Source organism: Oenanthe melanoleuca, chromosome 25, assembly GCF_029582105.1.
Source record: "Oenanthe melanoleuca isolate GR-GAL-2019-014 chromosome 25, OMel1.0, whole genome shotgun sequence".
Lineage (NCBI taxonomy): Eukaryota > Metazoa > Chordata > Aves > Passeriformes > Muscicapidae > Oenanthe > Oenanthe melanoleuca.
The window spans coordinates 8,108,659-8,127,156 of record NC_079358.1 but is presented as its reverse complement, the minus strand read 5'-3'; the positions used below and the strand labels follow the sequence as shown (position 1 = coordinate 8,127,156).

General features: G+C 58.4%; 3 protein-coding genes and 1 long non-coding RNA gene across 6 annotated transcripts in view; 1 reads left to right on the top strand and 3 right to left on the bottom strand.

The window, feature by feature from the left end:
• The window catches only part of CARM1 (coactivator associated arginine methyltransferase 1), a 30,159-nt gene extending 28,912 nt beyond the window's left edge, over positions 1 to 1,247 (bottom strand). The window contains exon 1 of the mRNA XM_056509952.1: positions 1,059 to 1,247. Coding sequence (XP_056365927.1) covers positions 1,059 to 1,203 — 145 coding nt within the window. The 5' untranslated portion in view covers positions 1,204 to 1,247. The remainder of the gene's footprint in view (positions 1 to 1,058) is intronic.
• A 794-nt stretch (positions 1,248 to 2,041) lies between these two features.
• On the bottom strand, positions 2,042 to 6,998 carry LOC130262775 (serine/arginine repetitive matrix protein 1-like). Its single transcript, XM_056510239.1, has 5 exons — positions 5,811 to 6,998; positions 5,650 to 5,733; positions 4,623 to 4,709; positions 2,278 to 2,318; positions 2,042 to 2,185 (listed from the first exon to the last, which is right to left on the bottom strand). The coding sequence occupies exons 1-5, from the start codon at positions 6,868 to 6,870 to the stop codon at positions 2,147 to 2,149; spliced, it is 1,311 nt and encodes a 436-aa protein (XP_056366214.1). The 5' UTR covers positions 6,871 to 6,998; the 3' UTR covers positions 2,042 to 2,146.
• Positions 6,999 to 10,625: 3,627 nt separating this feature from the next.
• DNM2 (dynamin 2) overlaps positions 10,626 to 18,498 on the bottom strand; it is a 67,817-nt gene continuing 59,944 nt past the window's right edge. For 2 of the 3 annotated variants that reach the window (XM_056510109.1, XM_056510110.1), the window contains 5 exons: positions 17,891 to 18,002; positions 16,343 to 16,507; positions 13,620 to 13,852; positions 11,382 to 11,639; positions 10,626 to 10,730 (listed from right to left, as the gene is read on the bottom strand). In XM_056510109.1, coding sequence (XP_056366084.1) covers positions 10,664 to 10,730; positions 11,382 to 11,639; positions 13,620 to 13,852; positions 16,343 to 16,507; positions 17,891 to 18,002 — 835 coding nt within the window. In that variant the 3' untranslated portion in view covers positions 10,626 to 10,663. Of the gene's footprint in view, positions 10,731 to 11,381; positions 11,640 to 13,619; positions 13,853 to 14,675; positions 14,985 to 16,342; positions 16,508 to 17,890; positions 18,003 to 18,498 lie in introns of those variants that run through there. The other variant, XM_056510108.1, reaches the window with a different exon arrangement.
• On the top strand, positions 13,858 to 14,177 carry LOC130263023 (uncharacterized). Its single transcript, XR_008842280.1, has 2 exons — positions 13,858 to 13,888; positions 14,098 to 14,177. It is a non-coding gene; the product is annotated as an uncharacterized LOC130263023 (long non-coding RNA).

Sequence of the window (18,498 nt, the reverse complement as noted above, 5' to 3'; positions counted from 1 at the left end):
AAAGCGCCGGGTTTGGAGAAAGAGATGGAAAAAAAAAAAAAAGTAAATTAAAAAAAATGTTTTAAAAGCCGGAGACAAAGAGGAGCCTGGAATTCGGGGAAGGTCACGGAACTGGGGCGGATTTGGGTAAAAGTGGGAATTTTGGGGGGGGGGGGATCGGAATGAACTTTTTGCAGCCTCGGAAAAATCGCGGGACGCCCCCAGAGCCCCCAAAAGTATCGTGGATTTAAAATCCTCCCTGAACCCCCAGCCCCTGAACCGTCAGCACCCCAAAAGTGACCCCAAGCCCCGATTTCCTCGATTCCCGATCTCCCCAAACCCCTCAGAGCCCCCCCAAATCATCACTGACCCCTCAGGGTCCCCCCAAATCATCACTGACCCCTCAGGATCCCCCCAGATCCTCAGTGACCCCTCAGGGTCCCCCCAAATCACCATTGACCCCTCAGGGTCCCCCTCAATCCTCACTGACCCCTCAGGGCCCCCCCAAATCCTCAGTGACCCCTCAGGGTCCCCCCAAACCCTCACTGACCCCTCAGGGTCCCCCCAAATCCTCAGTGACCCCTCAGAGCCCCCCAATCCCCACAGAACCCTCAGGATCCCCCCAAATCATCACAGACCCCTCAGGGCCCCCAGATCCCCCCCTCATCCCCTCAGGACCCCCCCAGCCCCTCGCTCACCCCTCAGAGCGCCCCCCCCCACCCCACAGAGCCCTCAGGGTCCCCAAATCCCCCTCAGGGTCCCCAAATTCCCCTCAGGGCCCCCAAATCCCCCCCTCATCCCCTCAGCCCCCCCCCCGTCCCCTCAGGACCCCCCCAGCCCCTCGCTCACCCCTCAGAGCGCCCCCCCCACCCCACAGAGCCCTCAGGGCCCCTTCCCGCCCCCCCCCAAACCCCTCACACCCCTCAGGCGCCCCCCCAGCTCCTCAGTGACCCCTCAGGGCCCCTTCCGACCCCACAGACCCCTCATGGCCCCTCCCCCATCCCCACAGCCCCCTCAGAGCCCCTCAGGCCCCCCCCTCCCCCCTCAGGCCCCTCGCGGGCCGCCCCCCGCGCACTCACGGCCGTAGAGCGCGATGGCGGCGCTGTCGGGGCCGGTGCGGACCTCGAGGCGCAGCGGCTGCTGCTCCTGGTGCCGCTGGATCTCCCCGTTGGCGTCCCCGACCGTGAGGAGCCGCACGCCGGGGAACACCGACACCGCGGCCATCTTGGACCGCGCCGCGCCCCGCCCCCCGCGGGCCCGCCCCCCGACGGGCCCCGCCCCCCGAGCGGGACACGCCCACTGAGGGGTGGACACGCCCCTTCTCGTGTGAGACCACGCCCCCTTTCGGGTTAGGCCACGCCCACTCAGCGGCTGAGGGAGAGGGGCGCCCCCTGGCGGGAGTGAGGGGAATGGGAATAATGGGAATAATGGGAATAATGGGGATAATGGGGATAATGGGAATAATGGGAATAATGGGAATGGGAATAATGGGAATAATGGGAATAATGGGGATAATGGGAATAATGGGAATAATGGGAATAATGGGAATGGGAATAATGGGAATAATGGGGATAATGGGAATATGGGAATAATGGGAATAATGGGATTAATGGGAATAATGGGAATAATGGGGATGGGAATGGAAATGGGGATGGGAATGGGGATGGGAATAATGGGAATGGGGATGGGAATAATGGGAATAATGGGAATAATGGGAATAATGGGGATAATGGGGATAATGGGAATAATGGGAATAATGGGAATAATGGGGATAATGGGAATGGGGATGGGAATGGGAATAATGGGAATGGGAATAATGGGGATAATGGGGATAATGGGAATAATGGGAATAATGGGAATAATGGGAATGGGAATGGGGATGGAAATGGGAATGCGAATAATGGGAATGGGAATAATGGGAATAATGGGAATAATGGGAATAATGGGAATTATGGGAATGGGAATGTGGAACGGGAACGGGACACCGGGAATGAGACACAGCCCCGGGAATCGCCACCGGCACCGGCAGCGGCTCCAGGACCCCGGGAACGGAGCAGCGCTGGACACGAACCCCAAAACTTTATTGGCACCGCGGGGGGAGGGGCGGGGGGGGCTCCCCCGCGGGGTCCCGGTAACCGGAGCTCGACCCCCGGGGACACCGGGAGCCTCAGCGGGACAGCGACGGCGCGGGGGCCATGGGGAGGCTCTGCCGAGACAGGAGGGACACGGCGCTGGGTTTCAGGGGGATTTTGGGGGGGTCTGGGGGTGGATTTGGGGGGTCACAGGGTCCGGCCTTACCGGGGCTGGGACCGTGTGGATCTGTCCGCGCCGCCGGAGGCCTGGGAGGAACAGAACCGGTGGCACCGGGGGCAGGGAGGGATGGGGGTCGCGGGGTACCGAGATCCCCGGAATTCCCGTTCTGAACCCCACGGAATTCCCAGTTCTGAGCCCCCAGAATTCCCAGTTCTGAGCCCCTGGAATTCCCAGTTCCGACCCCCCCCGGAATTCCCAGTTCCGAACCCCCGGAATTCCCAGTTCCGACCCTCCCTGGAATTCCCAGTTCCGAGCCCCCCGTAATTCCCAGTTCCGAGCCCCCCGGAATTCCCGGTTGCGACCCCTCCCCGAAATTCCTGTTCTGAACCCCCCGGAATTCCCAGTTCCGACCCCCCCCGGAATTCCCAGTTCCGAGCCCCCCGGAATTCCCAGTTCCGAACCCCCGGAATTCCCAGTTCCGACCCTCCCCGGAATTCCCAGTTCCGAACCCCCGGAATTCCCAGTTCCGACCCCCACGGAATTCCCAGTTCCGAGCCCCCCCTGGAATTCCCAGTTCCGAGCCCCCCAGAATTCCCAGTTCCGAGCCCCCGGAATTCCCAGTTCCGAGCCCCCGGAATTCCCAGTTCCGACCCTCCCCGGAATTCCCAGTTCCGAGCCCCCGGAATTCCCGGTTCCGAGCCCCCTGGAATTCCCAGTTCCGAGCCCCCCGGAATTCCCAGTTCCGAGCCCCCTGGAATTCCCAGTTCCGAACCCCCGGAATTCCCGGTTCCGACCCTCCCTGGAATTCCCAGTTCCGAGCCCCCCGGAATTCCCAGTTCCGAGCCCCCCGGAATTCCCGGTTCCGAGCCCCCCGGAATTCCCAGTTCCGAGCCCCCCCGGAATTCCCGGTTCCGAACCCCCGGAATTCCCGGTTCCGACCCTCCCTGGAATTCCCAGTTCCGAGCCCCCCGGAATTCCCAGTTCCGAGCCCCCCGGAATTCCCAGTTCCGACCCCCCCCGGAATTCCCAGTTCCGAGCCCCCGGAATTCCCGGTTCCGTGCCCCCCGGAATTCCCAGTTCCGAGCCCCCGGAATTCCCGGTTCCGAGCCCCCCGGAATTCCCAGTTCCGAGCCCCCCGGAATTCCCAGTTCCGACCCCCCCCCGGAATTCCCAGTTCCGAACCCCCGGAATTCCCAGTTCCGAGCCCCCCGGAATTCCCGGTTCCGAGCCCCCCCCCGGAATTCCCAGTTCCGAATTCCCAGTTCCGAGCCCCCCGAAATTCCCAGTTCCGAGCCCCCCGGAATTCCCGGTTCCGACCCTCCCTGGAATTCCCAGTTCCGAGCCCCCCGGAATTCCCGGTTCCGACCCTCCCTGGAATTCCCAGTTCCGAGCCCCCCGGAATTCCCAGTTCCGAGCCCCCCGGAATTCCCGGTTCCGACCCTCCCTGGAATTCCCAGTTCCGAGCCCCCCGGAATTCCCAGTTCCGAGCCCCCCGAAATTCCCGGTTCCGAGCCCCCCGGAATTCCCAGTTCCGAGCCCCCCCGGAATTCCCAGTTCCGACCCCCCCCGGAATTCCCAGTTCCAAGCCCCCCGGAATTCCCAGTTCTGAGCCCCTGGAATTCCCATTTCCGACCCCCTCTGGAATTCCCAGTTCCGACCCCCCCCCGGAATTCCCAGTTCCGAACCCCCGGAATTCCCAGTTCCGACCCTCCCTGGAATTCCCAGTTCCGAGCCCCCCGGAATTCCCAGTTCCGACCCTCCCTGGAATTCCCAGTTCCGAGCCCCCCGAAATTCCCGTTCTGAACCCCCCGGAATTCCCGGTTCCGAACCCCCGGAATTCCCAGTTCCGATCCTCCCCGGAATTCCCAGTTCCGATCCTCCCCCCCCCGGAATTCCCAGTTCCGAGCCCCCCGAAATTCCCGTTCTGAACCCCCCGGAATTCCCAGTTCCGAGCCCCCCGGAATTCCCAGTTCCGACCCTCCCCGGAATTCCCAGTTCCGAGCCCCCGGAATTCCCAGTTCCGAACCCCCGGAATTCCCGGTTCCGAGCCCCCCGGAATTCCCGGTTCCGAGCCCCCCGAAATTCCCGTTCCGAACCCCCGGAATTCCCAGTTCCGAGCCCCCCGGAATTCCCGGTTCCGAGCCCCCCGAAATTCCCGTTCCGAACCCCCGGAATTCCCAGTTCCGACCCCCCCCGGAATTCCCAGTTCCGACCCTCCCCGGAATTCCCAGTTCCGAGCCCCCGGAATTCCCAGTTCCGACCCCCCCGGAATTCCCAGTTCCGAGCCCCCGGAATTCCCGGTTCCAAGCCCCCCGGAATTCCCAGTTCCGAGCCCCCCCGGAATTCCCAGTTCCGAGCCCCCGGAATTCCCGGTTCCGAGCCCCTCCCACCTCTCCAGCCCGCGGCCGCCGCCCCCAGCAGCAGCAGCAGCCCCAGGACGGCGGCACCGAGCGACACCGGGAGCAGCCAGGGAGGGTCTGGGAGGGAGAGAGGACGGGGAGGGCCGGGAATCACCGGGATCCAGCACCGGGAGCGGCTCAGGGATCCCTGTACCGTTCCCATTCCCCATTCCCATTATTCCTGTTCCCCATTCCCATTCCCATTCCTGTTCCTGGTACTGTTCCCATTCCCTATTCCCATTCCCTATTCCCCGTTCCCATTCCCATTATTCCCGTTCCTGTTCCCGTCCCCATTCCCATCCCCATTCCCATCCCCATCCCCATCCCCATTCCCATTCCCATTCCCCATTCCCATTCCCATTCCCATCCCCATCCCCATCCCCATTCCCATTCCCATTCCCCATTCCCATCCCCATTCCCCATCCCCATTCCCCATTCCCCATTCCCATCCCCATTCCCATCCCTATTCCCATTCCCCATTCCCGCTCCCGTTCCCGCTCCCGTTCCCGCTCCCATTCCCATTCCCTTCCCGCTCCCGCTCCCGTTCCCTCTCCTGTTCCCGCTCCCGTTCCCGCTCCCGTTCCCGTTCCCGTTCCCGCTCCCGTTCCCGCTCCCGCTCCCGCTCCCGCTCCCGTTCCCGTTCCCGCTCCCATTCCCGCTCCCGTTCCCGCTCCCGTTCCCGTTCCCGTTCCCGTTCCCGTTCCCGCTCCCGCTCCGGCTCCCGTTCCCGTTCCCGTTCCCGCTCCCGTTCCCGTTCCCGCTCCCGCTCCCGTTCCCGTTCCCGTTCCCGCTCCCGCTCCCGTTCCCGCTCCCGCTCCCGTTCCCGTTCCCGTTCCCGCTCCCGTTCCCGCTCCCGCTCCCGCTCCCGTTCCCGTTCCCGTTCCCGCTCCCATTCCCCATTCCCGTTCCCGTTCCCGTTCCCGCTCCCATTCCCCATTCCCGCTCCCGTTCCCGTTCCCGCTCGCTCTCCCGTTCCCGTTCCCGCTCCCGTTCCCGTTCCCGCTCCCGCTCCCGGTACCGTTCCGGTCCCGCAGGGTCCCCGCGGTGGGCGCGGGTCCCGTGCCGATGACATCGCTGCTCTGACACTCGGCATCGCCCAGATCTGGGGAGAAAATCCCGGGATTTGGCTGCGGGATGCGGGAAGGGGGGGACCCCCCGGGATGAGCCCCCCAAACCCACCGGAGCCGCCGATCACGGCGCTCGGCTCCGACTCCAGCCAGGCGCTGCCGTTGTGGCTCCGGTACCGGCACCGCCAGCACCGGGCGGCTCCGGGCACGGGGAACTCGGCCCAGTGCTGCTGGGCAGCGGCGGCGACGCTCCGGACCGGGGTTATTCCCGCCGGGATTATTCCCGCCGGGAGAAGCTCGAAGGTGCTGCCCGAGAAGCGGCGCGGGGCGAGGCAGCGGAGCCGGGGGGGACCCGGGGGATCCGGGGGCAGCTGGAGAATCAGCGGGGCCGGGAGGAGCCGCGGGGGGAGCGCGGGGCGGCGGCGGGAGCCCCGGGAATCCTGGGGGGAACCCCGGGGAGATCCCTGGGAATCCTGGGGGGAACCCCGGGAATCCTGGGGGGAATCCTGGGGAGATCCCTGGGAATCCCGGGAATTCTGGGGGGAATCTTGGGGGGAACCCTGAGAATCCTGGGAGGAACCCCGGGAATCCTGGGGGGAGCCCCGGGAATTCTGGCGGGAATCCTGGGGGGAATCCTGCGGGTAATCCTGAGAATCCTGGCGGGAATCTTGGCGGGAATCTTGGCGGGAATCCCGAGAATCCTGGCGGGAATCCTGGGGGGAATCCAGATGCGAAACCCGGGAATCCTGGGGGGAATCCTGGGGGGAATCCTGGGAATCTTGGGGGAAATTCTGGGAATCCTGGGGGGAATCCTGTGGGTAATCCTGAGAATCCAGGTGGGAAATCAGGTGGGAATCCTGGAGGTAATTCTGGGAATTTTGGGGGAAATCCTGGTGGGAATCCTGGAGGTAATTCTGGGAATTTTTTGGGAAATCCTGGCGGGAATCCTCAGAATCCTGGCGGGAATCCCGAGAATCCTGGGGTGAATTCTGGGAATCCAGGCGGGAATCCTGATAATCCCGGCGGTAATCCTGGGAATCCAGGCGGGAATCCTGAGAATCCTGGGGTGAATTCTGGGAATCCAGGCGGGAATCGTGTCCAGACTCGCGGTTTCTCCGGCTCAGGCACGAGGGAAACGCCGCAGCCACGAGGAGCAGCAGCTCCAACCTCATCCTCCTCCTCCTGCAGGAGCTCCCAGGAATTCGGGAAGAGCCGGAATTTGCCGGAATTTGCGGGAATTCGCGGGAATTTGCCGGAGTGTGCCAGGTCCCGGGTTCAGGGCGCAGGAAGGAAGCGGCTGCTCGGCCCCAGGAAATCGAGTTTTTCTCCCATTGCGCAAAAATGTTTTATTTTTGCACCCAAAGCTCCGAGCTCGGGGGGAAACGCGGCTCCTCCAGGCTGGGAAGAGATTTCCGTGCTGGGAGTCACGTGAAAGGGGCAAAAAAGGAATCCTGGACCCCCAAAATCTGCCCAGGGACCCCAAAATCTGCCCTGAAATATCAAAAATCTGCCCTGAAATATCCCAAAGATGCCCAGGGACCCCAAAATCTGCCCTGAAATACCCCAAATCTGCTCCCCACCCCCAAATCAGCCCCGAATTCCTCCAGATCTCCCCAAATCTGTCCCCATTTTTCTCCCCTGGACCTGGAAATCTGCCCCAAAATCCTCCAAATTTGCCCCCAAAACTCCAAAATCTCTCCCAGACACCCAAAATCTACATCAAAATCCCCTAAATCTGCCCCAAAATTCCACAGATCTGCCCCAGAGACTCCAAAATCTGTCCCAGACACCCAAAATCTGCCTAAAGACCCCACAAATCTGCCCCAAAATTCTCCAGATCTGCCACAGAGACCCCAAAATCTGCTCCTGGAACCCCCAAATCTGCCCCAAGACCCCCCAAATCTGCACTGAAATACCCCAAATCTGCCCCCACCCCCAAATCAGCCCCGAATTCCTCCAGATCTCCACATCTGTCCCCATTTTTCACCCCTGGACCGGTAAATCTGCCCCAAAATCCCCCAAATTTGCCCCAAATTTTCCCCCCAAATTCCCCCCGCGCGGTGCATTGTGGGACCCGCCGCTCCGCCAGGCGGCGCTCGCGAGCCCGGGGAGGGGGCGGGGCCAGAATCGCGCTGACCAATCAGAGCTCAGGGCGCGGGGAGGCAGCAGCCAATCAGCGCAGGGGGCACGAGAGGACCCGGCGCCCGGGGCGGCCGCGGCGCTGCCTGAAAAATTCTGGGATCCGCCGGCGGGATCAAAAACCGGGATCAACAACCGGGATCCGCCGCTCGATCAACAACCGGGATCCGTCAGCAAAATCGGTCACCGGGATCCGCCACCGGCTTCGCCATCGCGCGGGGGTTCTGCGTCACTTCCCGCCTCAGGCGACGCCGCGGGCAGCCTTGGGGATGGGGGGTCCTTCCTGAGGGCAGCGCGCGGCGGATCCTGAGGGGATTTTTGATCTTGAGGGGATTTTTTTGATCCTGAGGGGATTTTTTTGATCCTGAGGGGATTTTTAATCCCAGATTTTCCCCAATTCCCGGGTTTTGCACGCGGATCCCGGTGTGGTGAATCCCGGCCGGGATTGGGGTGAATGGATCCCGCGGTTCCCCCTTCCCAGGCGGAGCGATGTAAATCAATTAAACTTTGGGATTTTTTAAATCATTACCCACAAAATTCCGGGAGCAGGACAGGGATGGATCGCAGTGAGAACAGGAGGAGCCCCACCCTCCTCAGAACCCCCAAATCCCCCTAAAAAGGGTGAAGAACCGAACCCCCCCAGAATTCCACACATCTCACTTTTTTTTTTTAATTTTTTTCCCTTTATTCGGATTTTTTTGCCGGTTTTTAGTTCATTAATGGGACGCGGAGCGGAGGCACTTCGGGGGGACCCCCCCAAAACCGCCCCCGGCTCGTTAATTAGATTAATTGCCCCCCCCGAGCCGGGGGGTCGTTAAGGCACCGGGGCCGGGGGGGGGGTTGGAAAAAATCCACATTATTGCTGGGCCGGGTTTTTTTTTTTTTTCTTTTTTTCTTTTTTTTTTTTTTTTTTTTTTTTCCCCTGGATTTTTGTTGGTTTTTTTTGTGGTTTTTTTTTTCCCCTCTTTTTTTGTTGTTTTTTTTTTTTTTATACAATTAATACAAGTCTGTAAAAATATTTACAACCTCGGCTCCTGGCCGGAGCCGGCGGAGTGGGATCGGGAAAAAATGGGGAAAAAGGGGGTGGCAGCTTCCTCCTCCTCCTCCTCGGGGTTATTCCCGAAATTCCTGAGGTTCTCAGGGAATTGAATTCATTAGTGAATCCCTCTGGGAATTCCAGTGTTTTCCCCAAAATTTTTAATAAACCCCTCCCACCCAAAAAAACCCCCCAAAAAATCAACCCCTGGGGGGGAGGAGGAGGAGGGAGGAGGATCCAAGCCCACCCCCCTCGGGATCGCCGGGAATTGTGACAAAGTGCAATGTTCCCCACCCCAAAAACCCCCAAAAAACCCCCAAAAAAAGATCCCGGCCGGGAGGGGCTGGGGGGCAGCGGGAGCTGCCAGGATCAGCTGCTGGGACCAGCCCTGGAGCTGCCGCCGGCGGGGCCGGGATCGGGATCGGGATCAGGACTGGGATCAGCCCCGGGACTGGGATCAGCCCCAGAACTGGGATCAACCCCGGGATTGGGATCAGGATCAGCCCCAGGACTGGGATCAACCCCAGAATTGGGATCGGGATCAGGATCAGCCCCAGGACTGGGATCAGCCCCAGGACTGGGATCAACCCTGGGATTGGGATCAGGATCAGCCCCAGGATTGGGATCAGCCCCAGGACTGGGATCAGGATCAAGATCGGGATCAGCCCCAGGACTGGGATCAGCCCCGGGATGGGGATCAGCCCCAGGACTGAGATCAGCCCCAGGACTGGGATCAGCCCCAGGATTGGGATCAGGATCAGCCCCAGGACTGGGATCAGCCCCAGGATTGGGATCAGGATCAGCCCCAGGACTGGGATCAGCCCCAGGATTGGGATCAGGATCAGGATTGGGATCAGGATCAGCCCCAGGACTGGGATCAGCCCCAGGATTGGGATCAGGATCAGCCCCAGGACTGGGATCAGCCCCAGGACTGAGATCAGCCCCAGGATTGGGATCAGGATCAGCCCCAGGACTGGGATCAGCCCCAGGATTGGGATCAGGATCAGCCCCAGGACTGGGATCAGCTCCAGGACTGGGATCAGCCCCAGGATTGGGACCAGGATCAGGATCAGCCCCAGGACTGGGATCAGCCCTGGGGATGCCACCGGCCGGGGTCGGGATTGGGACTGGGATCAGGATCAGTCCTGGGATCAGGGCCAGGATTGAGGCTGGGATCGGGATTGGGATCAGCCCCAGGATCAGCCCTGGAGCTGCCGCTGGCCAGGGTCAGGGCTGGGATCGGGATCAGCCATGGGACTGGGATCAGCCCCAGGATTGAGATCAGCCCTGGGTTGGGATCAGCCCCAGGATCGGGATCGGGATTGGGGCCAGGATCGGGATCAACCCTAGGATCAGGCCAGGATTGGGATTGGGATCGGGGCCGGGACTGGGATCAGCCGTGGGACTGGGATCAGCCCCAGATCAGGATCAGCCCGTTTTGGGATCAGGCCCAGTTTTGGGATCAGCCCTGGGATCGGGATCAGCCCCAGGATTTGGATCAGCCCTGGGAGCTCTGGCTGGGCTCAGGGTTGTTTTTTCCCCTGGGGTGGGGTTAGATCCCATAAATCCCACAGATCCTGTGCATCTCATAGATCCCGTGGACCCCAGAGATGCAGCAGATCCCACAGGTCCTGCTGACCCCACAGATCCAGTAGATCACAGATCCCACAATTCCAGTGGATCCCCTAGATCATGTGGGTCCCACAGATCCCACAGACCCCCCACAGATCCCATAGACCCCACAGACCCCTCGGACCCCGCGGATCCCTGCGCCCCGCGGCAGCTCTGGGCTAATCCAGCAGCGAGGGCTCGGCCGGGCGGATGATGGTCGGGCGGTTCGGGGCCGCCGGGGGTCTCCTGGGGGGAGAGGAGGGCTCAGAGTTTGGGAGGGACCCTCAGGATCCCCAGCAGGACCCCAGTGGGACCTAGTGGGACCCAAATGGATCCCAGTGGGACCCAGTGTGACCCCAGTGTGACCCAAATGGATCCCAGTGGGACCCAGTGTACCCCCAGTGTACCCCAGCCCATCCCAGTGTGCCCCCAGTGTACCCCAGGCAATCCCAGTGTGACCCCAATGGATCCCAGTGAATCCCAGTGTGACCCCAGTGGATCCCAGTGATCCAAATGGATCCCAACCCATTCCAGTGTTCCCCCAGTGTAATCCCAGCCCATCCCAGTGGATCCCAGTGTACCCCAGCCCATCCCAGTCTTCCCCCAGCCCATCCCAGTGTGATCCCAGTCCATCCCAGTGTACCCCAGCCCATCCCAGTATACCCCAGCCCATCCCATTATCCCATTATCCCATCCCATTATCCCATCCCATCCCATTATCCCATCCCATCCCATCCCATCCCATTATCCCATCCCATCCCATTATCCCATCCCATCCCATCCCATCCCATCCCATCCCATCCCATCCCATCCCATCCCATCCCATCCCATCCCATCCCATCCCATCCCATTATCCCATCCCATCCCCTCCCCTCCCCTCCCTCCCGTCCCCCTCACCTGGGCACTCCGGGCGGGATTCCCGGCGGGACGCGGGCGGGCCGGGCCGGGATCTGGGGCGGGGCCGCGAAGGGGTCGCTGGCGGCGCCCAGGGGCCCGAGGCGGGACGGGATGGGGGGCGCGGCGAAGGCGGGGCCGGGCCCGGGGCCCCCCGCGGGCAGCGGCAGCAGCGGCGGCGGCCCCGGGGCGGGGGCGCGGAGAGAGGGGGGGCGGCCCGGGGGGGGCAGCGCCGAGGGCGGGCGGCGCTGGGGAGGGGGGCTGGGGGCAAAGGGGGCGTCAGGGGGGCACCCCAGGGTGAGGTAAAAACCCCTCAGTACCCCCAAACCGCCCCAAACCCTTTACAAACCGCCCCAAACCCTTTACAAACCGCCCCAAACCCTTCTATAAACCCCTCAGTACCCCCAAACCGCCCCAAACCCTTTACAAACCACCCCAAACCCTTCTATAAACCCCTCAGTACCCCCAAACCGCCCCAAACCCTTTACAAACCGCCCCAAACCCTTTACAAACCGCCCCAAACCCTTCTATAAACCCCTCAGTACCCCCAAACCGCCCCAAACCCTTTACAAACCGCCCCAAACCCTTCTATAAACCCCCCCACTACCCCATGGACCACCCCAAACCGCCTGGGAACACTCGAGATTCCCCTGGAAACACCTCCAGTACCCCATGGACCATCCTAAACCTTTATAAACCACCCCAACCCCCCAAACCCTTTCCAACCCCCCTCAAACCCCCCCAAACCCATTCTAAACCAACCCAAACCCCCCAAACCCTTCTATAAACCCCCCAAACCCTTTCCAAACTCCCTCAAACCCCTTCCAAAGCTCCTCAAACCCTTTCCAAACACCCCCAAACCCTTTCTAAACCCCAAACCCTTTCCAAACCCCCCCCAAACCCTTTCACACACCCCTCAAACCCTTTCCAACCCCCCCAAACCTTTTCCAAACCCCCCTAAACCCTTTCCAAACCCCCCCAAACCCTTTCTAAACCACCCCAAACCCCCCCAACCCTTTACAAACCCCCCCAAACCCCCCCAACTCTTTCCAAACCTCCCCCCAAACCCTTTCCAAACCACCCCAAACCCTTTCTAAATCCCTCAAATCCTTTCCAAACACCCCCAAACTCTTTCCAAACCCTTCTAAACCCTTTCTAAACCACCCCAACTCCCCCCAAACCCTTCTATAAACCCCCTCAAACACTTTCCAACCACCCTTAAACCCTTTCCAAACCACACTTAAACCCTTTCCAACCCCCTCAAACCCCTCCAAACCCTTTCTAAACCACCCCAAACCCTTTCCAAACTCCCTCAAACCCCTTCCAAAGCCCCTCAAATCCTTTCCAAACCCCCCCAAACCCTTTCTAAACCACCCCAAACCCTTCTATAAACCCCCAAACCCTTTCCAAACCCCCTAAACCCTTTCTAAAAACCCCCCCCCCCAAACCCTTTCTAAACTGCCCCAAACCCCCCAAACCCTTCCCAAACCCCCCCAAACCCTTTCACACACCCCTCAAACCCCTTTCACACACCCCTCAAACCCTTTCCAACGCCCCCAAACCTTTTCCAAACCCCCCCAAACCCCTTCCAAACCCCCCTCAAACCCTTTCCAAACGCCCCCAAACCCTTTCTAAACCACCCCAAACCCTTTCCAATCCCCCAAACCCTTTCAAACACCCCTCAAACCCTTTCCAACCCCCCCAAACCTTTTCCAAACCCCCTCAAACCCTTTCCAAAACCCCCTAAACCCTTTCTAAACCCCACTAAACCCTTTCCAAACCCTCCCAAACCCTTTCTAAACCACCCCAAACCCCCCAAACCCTTTCCAAACCACCCCAAACACCCCAAACCACCCCAAACCCTTTCTAAACCACCCCAACTCCTCCCAAACACTTCTATAAACCCCCTCAAACACTTTCCAACCACCCCAAACCCTCCCCAAACCCCACCCCAAACCCTTTCCAAACCCCCCAAACCCTTTCCAAACCACCCCAAACCCCCCCAAACCCTTTCCAACACCTCTCAAATCCTTTCCAAACCCCCCCAAACCGTTTCCAAACACCCCCAAACTCTTTATAAACCACCCCAAACCCCCCAAACCCTTTCCAAAACCCCCCCAAACCCCCCAAAACCGTTTCCAAACTCCCTAAGCCCTTTCCAAACCCTTTATAAACCCCCCCAAACCCTTCTATAAACCACCTCAAACCCCCCCCAAACCCTTTCCAAGCCCCCCGTGGCACCTGTGGGAGCCCCCGGGCTGCAGCCAGGTGTCGTCCACGGGGGGGGGCACGGGGGTGCTGACGGTGCTGGTGCTGATGTCGCCGATGATGGCGAGCGCCTCGCGCAGGGCGTGGTACATGCGCAGCATCTCCTCGCGCCGCTGCGCCTGCTCGGGGGACTCCTCCATCAGGCTGGCCTGGTCCGAGCCCGAGTACAGGAACGCCAGCAGCTCCCCGTGGATGAAATCCTTGGTCTGGGGAGAAGGGGGTTTGTGTGAGATTTGGGGTTTGTGTGAGATTTGGGGTTTGTTTGGGGTCTGGTCTGAGCCCGAGTACAGGAACGCCAGCAGCTCCCTGTGAATGAAATCCCTGGTCTAAGAGGAACAGAGATTAGGGTTGGTTTGGGGTTAGTGTGAGATTTGGGGTTTGTTTGGGGCCAGCAGCTCCCCGTGGATGAAACCCTTGGTCTGGGAGGAACAGAGATTGGGGTTTGTGTGAGATTTGGGGTTTGTTTGGGGTTTGATCTGAGCCCGAGTACAGGAACGGCAGCAGCTCCCCGTGGATGAAATCCTTGGTCTGGGAGGAACAGAGATTGGGGTTTGTGTGAGATTTGGGGCTTGTTTGGGGTTTGTGTGAGATTTGGGGTTTGTTTGGGGTTTGTTTGGGATCTGGTCTGAGCCCGAGTACAGGAACGCCCGCAGCTCCCTGTGAATGAAATCCCTGGTCTAAGAGGAACAGAGATTAGGGTTGGTTTGGGGTTTGTGTGAGATTTGGGGTTTGTTTGGGGTTTGATCTGAGCTCGAGTACAGGAACGGCAGCAGCTCCCCGTGGATGAAATCCTTGGTCTGAGAGGGACAGAAACTGGGGTTTGTTTGGGATTGGTGTGAGATTTGGGATTGGTGTGAGATTTGGGGTTTGTGTGAGATTTGGGGTTTGTGTGAGATTTGGGGTTTGTGTGAGATTTGGGGTTTGTTTGGGGTCTGGTCTGAGCCTGAGTACAGGAACGGCAGCAGCTCCCTGTGGATGAAATCCTTGGTCTGAGAGGAACAGAGATTAGGGTTAGTTTGGGGTTTGTGTGGGGCTGGTTTGGGGTTAGTTTGGGTTTTGTGTGGGGTTGGTTTGGGGCTGGTTTGGGGTTTGTGTGGGGTTGGTTTGTGGTACATGCGCAGCATCTCCTCGCGCCGCTGCGCCTGCTCGGGGGACTCCTCCATCAGGCTGGCCTGGTCTGAGCCCGAGTACAGGAACGGCAGCAGCTCCCCGTGGATGAAATCCTTGGTCTGAAATGGGATTGGTGTGAGATTTGGGGTTTAATTGGGGTTTGTTTGGGGTCTGGTCTGAGCCCGAGTACAGGAACGCCAGCAGCTCCCCGTGGATGAAATCCTTGGTCTGAAATGGGATTGGTGTGAGATTTGGGGTTTGTTTGGGGTTTGTGTGAGATTTGGGGTTTGTGTGAGATTTGGGGTTTGTGTGAGATTTGGGGTTTGTATGGGGCCAGCAGCTCCCCGTGGATGAAATCCTTGGTCTGGGGAGAAGGGGGTTTGTGTGAGATTTGGGGTTTGTTTGGGGTTTGTTTAGGATCTGGTCTGAGCCAGAGTACAGGAACGCCAGCAGCTCCCTGTGGATGAAATCCTTGGTCTGGGGAGAAGGGGGTTTGTGTGAGATTTGGGGTTTGTGTGAGATTTGGGGTTTGTTTGGGATCTGGTCTGAGCCAGAGTACAGGAACGCCAGCAGCTCCCTGTGAATGAAATCCCTGGTCTAAGAGGAACAGAGATTAGGGTTGGTTTGGGGTTTGTGTGAGATTTGGGGTTTGTTTGGGGTTTGATCTGAGCCCGAGTACAGGAACGGCAGCAGCTCCCTGTGAATGAAATCCTTGGTCTGAGAGGGACAGAGATTAGGGTTTGTGTGAGATTTGGGGTTTGTTTGGGGCCAGCAGCTCCCCGTGGATGAAATCCTTGGTCTGAAATGGGATTAGTGTGAGATTTGGGGTTTAATTGGGGTTTGTTTGGGGTCTGGTCTGAGCCCGAGTACAGGAACGGCAGCAGCTCCCCGTGGATGAAATCCTTGGTCTGAAATGGGATTGGTGTGAGATTTGGGGTTTGTGTGAGATTTGGGGTTTGTGTGAGATTTGGGGTTTGTGTGAGATTTGGGGTTTGTTTGGGGTTTGATCTGAGCTCGAGTACAGGAACGCCAGCAGCTCCCCGTGGATGAAATCCTTGGTCTGAGAGGAACAGAAATTTGGGGTTTGTGTGAGAATTGGGGTTTGTGTGAGATTTGGGGTTTGTTTGGGGCCAGCAGCTCCCCATGGATGAAATCCTTGGTCTGAAATAGGATTGGTGTGAGATTTGGGGTTTGTGTGGGATTTGTTTTGGGGCCTGGCCCAAACTGGAGCAGCTCCCTGTGGACGAAATCCTTGGTCTGAGAGGGACAGAAATTTGGGGTTTGTTTGGGATTTGGAGTTTGTTTGGGTCCAGCAGCTCCCTGTGGATGAAATCCTTGGTCTGGGAAAGAGGATTAGTGTGAGATTTGGGGTTTGTTTTGGGTTTGTGTGAGAATTCGGGTTTGTTTGGGTCCAGCAGCTCCCTGTGGATGAAATCCTCGATCTGGGAAAGAGGATTAGTGTGAGATTTGTGGTTTGGGGTTTGTTTGGGTCCAGCAGCTCCCTGTGGATAAAATCCCCAGTCTGGATGTCAGGAGAGGGATTTTCCTGCTCCCCACCCCATTCCCACATTTCCCTTTTCCCTCACATTGTTGATCATGAGGTGCATGATGGTCTTTGGCATCAGGTCCCGGATGGATTTGTTGATGATCCCCACGTAGGAATCCACGAGGTTCCGGATGGTCTCCACCTGCCTCTCCAGCTGGGGGTCCATGGAAAAGGAATTTTCCTGCGCCCCCTCCTCGCTCTCAGTCTGCAAAAACAAGAATTGAACCAATCCTGGATCCCTGGGAATCCCATCCCCATTTTTTTTGGGGTGTCCCAGCTGCCTTGGGGTCAATTTTTGGGTTTTTTTTTACCTGGTCCCCATTTTTTTGGGGGTGTCCCAGCTGCTTTGGGGTCAATTTTTGGGGTTTCTTTTACCTGGTCCCCATTTTTTTTGGGGTGTCCCAGCTGCTGTGGGGTCAATTTTTGGGGTTTCTTTTACCTGGTCCCCATTTTTTTGGGTGTCCCAGCTGCTTTGGGGTCAATTTTTGGGGGTTATTGTACCTGGTCCCCATTTTTTTTGGGTGTCCCAGCTGCTGTGGGGTCAATTTGAGGATTTTTTGGGTTTTTTTTTACCTGGTCCCCCTTTTTTTGGGGTGTCCCAGCTGCTGTGAGGTCAATTTTTGGGTTTTTTTTTTACCTGGTCCCCATTTTTTTTGGGGTGTCCCAGCTGCTGTGGGGTCAGTTTTTGTTTTTTTTTTTACCTGGTCCCCATTTTTCTTTGGGGTGTCCCAGCTGCTTTGGGGTCAATTTTTGGTTTTTTTTTACCTGGTCCCCAATTTTTTGGGGGTGTCCCAGCTGCTGTGGAGTCAATTTGAGGATTTTTTGGGGGGTTTTTGTACCTGGTCCCCAATTTTTTTGGGGGTGTCCCAGCTGCTGTGGGGTCAATTTTTGGTTTTTTTTTTTTTTGACCTGGTCCCCATTTTTTTTTTGGGGTGTCCCAGCTGCTTTGGGGTCAATTTTTGGGGTTTTTTTTACCTGGTCCCCATTTTTTTGGGGTGTCCCAGCTGCTGTGGGGTCAATTTGAGGATTTTGTGGGTTTTTTTTTTACCTGGTCCCCATTTTCTTTGGGGTGTCCCAGCTGCTGTGGGGTCAATTTTTGGTTTTTTTTTTTACCTGGTCCCCATTTTTTTGGGTGTCCCAGCTGCTGTGGGGTCAATTTGAGGATTTTTTGGGGTTTTTTTTTACCTGGTCCCCATTTTTTTGGGGTGTCCCAGCTGCTTTGGGGTAATTTTTTTTTTTTTTTTACCTGGTCCCCATTTTTTTTTTGGGGTGTCCCAGCTGCTTTGGGGTCAATTTTTGGTTTTTTTTTTACCTGGTCCCCATTTTTTTGGGGTGTCCCAGCTGCTGTGGGGTCAATTTTTGGTTTTTTTTTTACCTGGTCCCCATTTTTCTTTGGGGTGTCCCAGCTGCTTTGGGGTCAATTTTTGGTTTTTTTTTTAACTGGTCCCCCTTTTTTTTGGGTGTCCCAGCTGCTTTGGGGTCAATTTAAGGATTTTTTGGGGGATTTTTTTACCTGGTCCCCATTTTTTTGGGGTGTCCCAGCTGCTGTGGGGTGAATTTTGGGGTTTTTTTGGGTTTTTTTTTGTACCTGGTCCTTCTCAGGGTAGACCCCAGCCCTGAGGAACGAGGCTTTCCAGCTGTCCACGTCCTCCTGGGAGTCACAGGCCAGCTCGATCTGCCTCAGGTCCTTGTACACATTCCTGGGGGAAAAGGGGTGGGATGGCAGGGAGACCCCAAATCCCAAAAATCCCCCAGGGGTAGGGATGGCTGGGATGGCAGGGAGACCCCAAATCCCAAAAATCCCCCAGGAGTAGGGATGGCAGGGAGACCCCAAATCCCAAAAATCCCCCAGGGAAAGGAGGGGGAGGTGGCAGGGAGACCCCAAATCCCAAAAATCCCCCAGGGGTAGGAAGGGCTGGAATGGCAGGGAGACCCCCAAATCCCAAAAATCCCCCAGGGATAGGGATGGCAGGGAGACCCCAAATCCCAAAAATCCCCCAGGGATAGGGATGGCAGGGAGACCCCAAATCCCAAAAATCCTCCAAGGGTAGGAGGGGGAGGTGGTAGGGAGACCCCAAATCCCAAAAATCCCCCAGGGGTAGGGATGGCAGGGAGACCCCAAATCCCAAAAATCCCCCAGGAGTAGGGATGGCAGGGAGACCCCAAATCCCAAAAATCCCCCAGGGAGAGGAGGGG